General features: G+C 35.5%; 1 protein-coding gene across 1 annotated transcript in view; it reads left to right on the top strand.

Moving 5' to 3' along the window:
- Positions 1–8,513, top strand: part of ASB5 (ankyrin repeat and SOCS box containing 5) — an 85,743-nt gene extending 77,230 nt beyond the window's left edge. The window contains exons 4-7 of the mRNA XM_006882221.1: positions 1,098–1,248; positions 1,382–1,516; positions 6,557–6,748; positions 8,270–8,513. Coding sequence (XP_006882283.1) covers positions 1,098–1,248; positions 1,382–1,516; positions 6,557–6,748; positions 8,270–8,397 — 606 coding nt within the window. The 3' untranslated portion in view covers positions 8,398–8,513. The remainder of the gene's footprint in view (positions 1–1,097; positions 1,249–1,381; positions 1,517–6,556; positions 6,749–8,269) is intronic.
- Positions 8,514–8,848: the final 335 nt, after the last annotated feature.

Raw genomic sequence — 8,848 nt, 5'->3', positions numbered from 1 at the left:
GTGCTTCAGGTCCTCTTCAGTTTCAGCAAGCAGGGTTGTGTCATCTGCATAACACAGATTATTAATAAATCATCCACCAATCCTGACCCCACATTTCTCCTCATAGAGCCCAGCCTCCCGAATAATCTTTTCTGCATATAGGTTGAAAAGGTATGGAGATAGGATGCAAATGACAAAAGAAAAATAAAGCTTTTTAATTGCTTTGGCCTAACCATTGAATTATGGGAAAGAATTCCAATCATTGCAAAAACAGGAAGCATGCCACACAATAATATATTATGCACTTTAGGATATTTTCCATTCTTATTACCCTAAGGAGCAGCAGATAAATGTTATTATGCTTATAGGTTTTGTCCATCTGTCAGGTGATTCCTTACAGTTAATTTAGATAAATTCTAGTGGGATTACCAATAAAACCAACTTAAATGACCACCAGTAAAATACCTTTATCATCATTATTTTTAATATGTATTTTATATTGGTTTGCTTATAAAGATCACATACTATTACAAAAGTCTTGCACTATTTTCATTCTTGTTGTGTTTCATACAATCATTCTCATTCATTATGTTTTATAAAATTAATCGCCATTGGACTACGTCCATCATTACCCTGTCTTTTCAGGTCCCCACTGGATCTTTCCCATTTCTTTAACCCCCTCCCTCCACCCACGAAATTATGCAATGCTATGACTTTGCCCCTACCGATCCTCACCCCTCTGCTCCTGCCCTTTCCCCCTTGGATCATAATATTTTTTAATTCTTCACCTTTTTTCCCCCTAGCAGTTGATTTTCCATTTTACCAGGTGCATGTTAACTTATACAAATTATCCAATTTCTCAATTAAATTATTTAATTAAATGAGCAATATGCAACTGGTAAAAATATTTACTCCATTCTATTCCTATTTCATATCTTGATGCTTTAAAGTTTTCATTATTTATGTGTGACTTAGACAGTGTCATATATACTAGTGTATGTCCCCAATTATTTTTAACAGATGGCATAATTATAAAAAATAAGTGATTAAGTAAGTTGATCATGTCTGGTTCTGTGTTATTCTCATTGTTTCAGTGTAGATTTTTTTATTTGATGTAGGTAAATGCGGTCACAATAGATGGTGTGACTGCATTATTCAATGCATGCTCGCAAGGCAGTTCAAGCTGTACAGAACTTCTCCTGGAATACGGTGCTAAAGCCCAGCTGGAGTCATGTCTTCCTTCTCCTACACATGAGGCTGCCAGTAAAGGTAACATAGATTAAACCACAGAGGAGAAAGTTATCTTTCGATGAATTACAGTAGAAGGGAGAAACATAGAGGGGTTGTGTTGAGAGATGCCTTATTAAGTAAAATTAAACACACCCTTCCTTTCTGTTGACAGGTCACCATGAGTGTCTAGAAATATTGATATCCTGGGGCATAGATGTTGACCAAGACATTCCTCATTTGGGAACTCCTCTGTACGTAGCTTGTATGGCACAACAATTCCACTGCGTCCGGAAACTTCTTTATGCTGGTATTTTTCTTTAAAACATTTTCTATTCTGTTCATACATACAAGAATGTATTCATATCTGCGCTTAGTTCTTTAAATAGACATCTTCAAAAGGTTTAAAATTAAGGTGTTCTAGTGACACGGTGGTTAAAACACTCACTGTTACACAAGAGGGTGGTGGTACTTCTTTTCTTTTAATTTTATCTTAGTAAAAGTTTACAAATAATATTGGGCTTTTGTCTATCATTAAGGCATATTTTGTTCGTGTCCTTTTGCAACCTACATCTAAGTAGAAATAAGTGACAGTTGGCTTTGGTACAGAGTTACAGCTTTGGAAATCCTATGTGGAGAGTTCTCTTCTGTCCTGCAGGCTAGCTGTGCATCAGAATTGACTCAGCGTGGATTTGGTTTTGATTTGTTATGAAAATGAAACAAACCAGATACTTGATAAGGATTTTTCTAATTGAAAATATTCTCATATGTACATTTTGTTAGGTGCAAAAGAATTGACTCATAGTTGACTCTATGAACAGCAGATCTGAACATTACCCTGTTCTGCGCCATCCTCATCGTCTCTGATATGCTGAATACCATTGTTATGATCACTGTGTCAGTCCATCTTGTTGAGGGTCTTCCTCTCTTTCTCCGACCTTCCGCCTTTCCCAGAATGGTTTCTTTTTCCAAGGACTGGCCCCTTGTGGTAACTTTCCTGTAGTATATGTGTATAACCATAAGTGTATAATCAACAAGAATACCCTATTCTTATCATCTGACTTCATCACAGAGTTACCAAATGATTATTAATCTTTATTTTGCATACAGAACCTTAGCAGATAATTGGGTGTGAAATGGAGTTGCAAAGCTGAGAAATCAAAGTATATATATAGAACTAAACAAATCTGCTGCAAAAGACTTCTTCAAAGTATTAAAAATGAAAGATATAGTTTTAAACATTTAAGCCAATAAACAGTTTTGAAGACTTTTAGCCCAAGTCATGGTATTTCCAATTACCTTATATGCATGAGCAAGCTGGACAATGAATAATGAAGACTGAAGATTGATGCGTTTGAAGTATGGTGTTAACAAAAAAGAATGAACACACACACACACACACACCATGGACTGACTGCAAGAATGGAAAAGAATGAAAAAAATCTATATTGGAAAAAGTATAACCAGAATGTTTCTTAGAAAAATAGGACAGTGGGATTTCATCTCAAATACTTTAAGCATGTTATTAGGATAGTCCAGTCCCTGGAGAAGGACATCATTTTGGGTAAAGTGAAGGATCAGAAAAAACAAAAAGAAGAATGCTGTCAATGACGTGGATCTACATAATGACTGCAAAAATGGACTAAAAAAAATAATGGATTCAAATGTAGCAACTCACATGCGAATGGCACAGGGCAAAACCGGGTTTGTGTTCTGCTACACATAAAGTCACTGTGAGTCAGAATAAATAGGATAAAAGGTCATGCTATTCAGATTATCAAGATTTAATGTAATGTTGTCTAGTAGATATTGAAGAAATTGAGATTATTAACACCTTCAGTTTACTTGGTTCTGTAATCAGTACTCTTGGTACCAGCAGCCAGGAAATGAAAAGACAAATTGCATTGGGAAAGTCCGCTGTCAGAGACCTCTCCAAAGTGCTGAAGAGCAGCGATGTCAGTCTTGAGGTGCTCCTGATACAGGCCATGGTCTTTGCAACTACTATGCATCAGAGAGCTGGACAATGACTATGAATGATAGAAGGAGAATTGATGCCTTTGAGCTGTGATGTTGGAGAATTGTGTTGAAGATACCATGGACTGCTAGGAGAACAAACAAGTTCATCCTGGAGGGGGTGAAGCCAGGCTGTTCCTTGGAGGCAAGGATTCTGAAGCTTTGTCTGACATACTTTGGACATATTACAAGGCAGGATTAGTCCTTGTAGAGGGACGTCATGTTTTGGATGGTGGAGAGATAGTGCAGGAGAGGAAGACCCTCAATGAGATGGATTGATTCAGTGACTGGGGTAATGGGGATAGGTGTATGAGAGACAATAAGACTGTCACATGATAGAGCAGAGGTTAGGCTGTTGTATATAAGATCACTATGAGTCACAAGTGACTCAATGGCACCTAACAATACAACAACAATATATGTATGCGTACGTTTGTGTTTGTTTGTGAACAAGCTCATCAAAACACATTTTTATAATAGACTGAAGGGGGGGTTTGGAGAGAATGATAAGGGCAATATAATGTTCAGCTCTAAGAATCTTATTTTATAACTTTTCCTAAGTAAGAGATTTTCGGACTCCATGAATACACCCAAATGTTTTTAGAAATACAAAACATAGGAATTAGCTCTGGCATGAAGTGGAATTGCCAGGAAGAGTTCTGCATATTGATTATATTTGAATATGACTTAAGATATTTGCTTTTGAACTGTGGTGTTGGGTAAGAGTACTGAAAATGTCACGGATGGCCAAAGGAACAAATCTTTGAGAAGACACAGCGATAGTGCTCCGTGGAAGAAAAGATAATGATATTTCGGGTATGTTGCTGGGAAAGATTATTCCTTGGAGAATAACATCATCATTGTAAAGGTGAAGAGACCACAAAGAAGAGGAAGAATCTCCCCTATAGGTGGATTTGCACACTGGCTGCAGCAGAGAAGTCAAGTGTGTCAGAGATTGTAAGGATGGTACAGGATAAGACAGGGTGCAGATCCGTTGTTCACAGGTCACTAGGAGTTGTACTTGACAACACCTAACAACAACAACATATGCATGTAAAAGCTGTACAGTGAATAAAGAAGACCAAATGTGAATTGATGTTTATGAACTATAGTGTTGGTGAAGAATATTGAATGTGACTTAAACTGCCGGAAGAATGAGCAAACATATCTTGTATACCTAGAAAGTCAGAGTACATATTTAGTAATGAACGCATTCTTTGCCAGAAAATTGGGACCGCTTCATAGCTTAACCTCCAGCAAGTTTTCAGAGCCTATAAATTGCACAGGAGTTGCCCATCTTTCCCGCACAGAGCCACTGGTGGATTCGAACTTTCAAAGAAGCCTTGCCTTTGAGTAACTCTCTATGGATTGTGGTACACCACTAGAGCTAACTGATACTGATAATTAAAACACTCTTAAAAATTTTTGTTTTATTGATAACATTAGTTTTACTTGTAGCAGTATTGTTAATATTGTTGTTGTCTGAGTCAAGCACAACTCATAGTGACCCTATGAACAAAAAGCTTTAAGCCCCTCTACAACTATCAACATTTCTCAAAGTTCATAGAGTTTCCAGAGGCATGTTGTTTAGGAAGTGGATGCCACTCCTGCTTCCAAACACTTGCAATATAGGGTAATATTTAAAAGGTTTTAAGCATGTTTAGTAATAGTAATTCATGTAATTTGTCTTTTAAAATACAGCAACATACTTTCTTTAAATTTATCACACATAAACTTAAGTACTATAATAGGGCAGATCTTTCACCAAAATAAAAACAATATGCAACAGATAACTTAAGATCTTGGGTTTTTAAAATGTATTTATAAAAGTTACTTCTCACACAAAAATATAATGTGCCTTTTTCTATTTAAGAGTTTGAAAGGTGGTGGTTGTTGTTAGGTGCTGTTGAGCATGACTCATATAGAGACCCTCTGAACAAAAGATCTGAATCCTGTCCTATCCCACACCATCCTCACACTCCCTGACACACAAGAGCCCATTGGAGCAGTCACCATGTCAATCCACCTGATGGAGGGACTTCCTCTCCTTTACTAACCTTTCACCCTTCCTAGCATCATGTCTCTTTCCAAGGAGTAGCCCTTCTTAGCAATATTCCCAAAGTATGTGAGGCGAAGCCTCATTATTCTTGTCTTCAAAGAGCACTCTGGCTGCATCCTCTCCAAGACACATTTGTTTGTTCTTTTGGCATTCCTGGGATATTCAGTGTTCTTTTCCAACACCACTGCTCAAAGGCATCAATTCTTCTGTCATCTTTAGTCATTGTCCAGCTCTCAGAGGCATCGCAAGTGATCTGAAAGACCATGACCTGATTCAGATGCACCATAGTCCTCAACTGACATCATTGCTCCTTAATAATTTGGAGAGGTTCCTAACTGCAGATTTTTTTCAGTGCAGTGTGTCTCCTTTTCCTGACTGCTGGTATCAAGCGTTTAATGTCATTATATATATTTTTCTTGTATGAGAAGTGATAGTAAAATCTATATGCCATCTAGATTTAATAATTATTTATATTTATGTCTAGCTTTAAGGGCTTTTCAGGAAATAAGGATTTCTATTGCCTTAAATCCTTGCTTCCAAAGCTCCAAATTTCCATCTCACATACTTTGGGCATGTCACCTGAAGGGATCAGTCCTTGGAGAAGAACCTCATATTTGGAAGCGTAGAGTCAGTCAGAACAGGACAGGAAGACCCTGGATGAGATGGATTAACATAGTTAATGGGGAAATAGGCTCAGGTGTGTCAAGAGACTGTGAAATTGGCTTAGGATAGGGCGAAGTTCAGAGCCATTTTCCATAGGGCTACTTGACGGTGCATAACAACAACAACAACAACAATTGCCTTAAAAACATGAAAAAATAAATAAAGCCGTGAGCTCTTGAATGATATTGACTTACCAATCATGACAGAAAATGGAAATATGTATGCGTGATCCTAATTGTTTACTACTTATAATTTTAGTTGATAAAATACTTTTGAAACAATTTGTAAATTTAAGTATCTTTAAAATTTTGAAATAATTCAAGTGTGCGGAACAGTATAGATAAAAATATATTAAATGTATGCTCTTATTTTCTGGATACTTCTTAATATTTTACATGGGTTTATACAAATATAAAACTTTACATATACATATTCATATATATACATACACACATGCACACAAATAGAAATATGTATGTATGTTTGTATAAATTAAGAAAATAGCTCACTATAGACAAGGTGGAAACCACATTTGTACGTTCTTCAAGGATCCGTTTTTCTCCTTTACCTAATAATTTTTGCTTACATTTATCATCATTTCTTCTCTATTTGTAGGTGCTGACATACAGAAAGGCAAATATTGGGATACTCCATTGCACGCTGCAGCTCAACAATCCAACGCAGAAATTGTAAACTTACTACTAGAATTTGGAGCAGATATCAATGCTAAAAATACTGAGCTTCTGCGACCTATAGACTTGGCTTCTTCCAGCAGTTTGGTGGAAAGAATACTGCTTCAGTATGAAGGTAAGAAGAATGCCCGAGAAGATGTATGGGTATAAAAATGCATTTGGTTAAAATATATGGGAACACAATAAAACTTACAAAATCTAGAAACTTGTCAGAGAAAGAAAACGAAAATACTTCACATTAAGACTAGCAATAGAAAAATGGTATAACACAACTTTTTCAAAAGAAAAATCTCAAGACTAGCAAAATCTAGGTTGTTCCTCAAATTTTGATTATCAAATGTTTCACAGAAGTGAAAGAAATATTTTTTTGTTGGCATATAATAATGACATAAAAATTTGAAATATAATTTGAAAAAGTAAATAATTTTTACATTTTTTTGATATACAAATGATATTAGGATAATTTAATTTTTTATAATTTAATATAAACACATTCCATTGGTTGTATATATTCAGGTTGCTTTGAGATGCCCAATCTGGTTCTACTTTAATATGTCTGCTCATTAAAATTTAGATATATGCACCTGCATTTAAGGATATGCGTCTATTACAATTTTATAGAAATGCAATCAGAAGATCTTTTCATACATAAACCATTGATCCTAAAACAGAGTTTCTTAAATCTAAAAGGCTGCTGCAACAATGGGTTTTAGCACAAATGAGATTGAGATTGTGAGGACAGCTATAAGGTTTCAATCGGTTGTACATAGTGATGACATCTAACAATAACAAAGCCAACTCCTTTTGAGAAGAACATTTTACTGTATTAAAATTTGCTTTAGCATCAAATATATCTCTTTGGGGGGGGGAAGGGTTATAAATGCATTACATCTTTGGTAGCTTCTCTTTTGGTTTGGAGGCTTTAGTGCAAGAATAATTTGATAAAAATGAAGATTGTATAAAGTTTAAAAAATATATATGGAGTGCAGTTCAATTATAACATCGTTCATATGTAAAAGCAATTCAGATGTTTATGTGAACTCCTCTAGTATAGTGTGTTCTAGTGGTGAAGTTTGTAGAGCGTTGCACTCTTTTTTTTTAAATTAATTTTAATGAACATTTACAGAGATTTGGGATTTTCATTCATTCATTGTTGCGTTTCTTTTCCTTTACCACCCTCCCCCCAGTTCGCTCCTCTCTTTGAAAAGCAAAAGATAAACTTTGTTGGTATACACTCCCCTCACCCCCACCCCGACCCTGTCCCACCCCCACCCCGCTCCAAATGCACTCCACTATGCAACCTTGATTCTGGATTCCTGTGATAATCATACTATGCTATCATATACGACTTAACTTAAGGGTTGCACTAACTACAATGGCTCCATGAGAGAAAGACGGACAATCTCCTCTCATACTATTTACGACTTTGGAAATAGAGGGTCAGCAACGAGTTTGTTCTAATTCAATTACAATGAGTTTGAGGGTTTGGGGGTTTTTTGTTTTGTTTTTATCATGAGTTTTGAGATCATGTTATATTACAAAGTATTATTGTTGTTGGTGGTTTTATTTTACTTTACCGAATGTGAAAGTTCCTTTTTATTTTAATTAAGAAATAATTTTATGTCTTCTTTTATAGCTACTCCCAGCTCTCTCTGCCAGCTTTGCCGACTCTGTATCCGAAGCTACATTGGAAGACCGCGATTGCACCTTATCCCTCAGCTCCAGCTGCCAACGTTACTGCAGAATTTCTTACAGTACCGATAAAGCACAATCTCAAATACTTGAAATATCAAAATTTGTTTGTTTTGTCTGCATAGTGTATATATTTAATGTAAAAAGTGCAAAATAGAGTAGAATTGAGTATGAAAAATCCTGGGGAATGTGCTAGTTAGGATGATCATGCATTTTTACTCTTTGGATGATGGCGTATTTAAAATAACCATATATATTATTAACTATTCCAATTTATCCTTTTTTTGATCTAGGAAAAATTAAGAAAGTCTTCATTATTTGGTTTCTTTTAGAATGAATAACAAAGCATGAACTCTTGCAAAAGTCATTCACATTTCATACACTTTTGAGTATATATCTAAATAGAAGTTTAAACTTTTCATTTGGCCACACATAATTATCCATATTTACATATTCATGAAAAGGAATATTGTTTAGAAAGAGTCACAATTATCTTTTTTAAATAATTGTCTCTTATTAAAGA

Source organism: Elephantulus edwardii, unplaced genomic scaffold (assembly GCF_000299155.1).
Source record: "Elephantulus edwardii isolate Elephantulus edwardi_28Jun2011 unplaced genomic scaffold, EleEdw1.0 scaffold00018, whole genome shotgun sequence".
NCBI lineage: Eukaryota > Metazoa > Chordata > Mammalia > Macroscelidea > Macroscelididae > Elephantulus > Elephantulus edwardii.
Note: the sequence above shows the minus strand (reverse complement) of the source record. Positions and strands in the feature narration are given on the sequence as shown.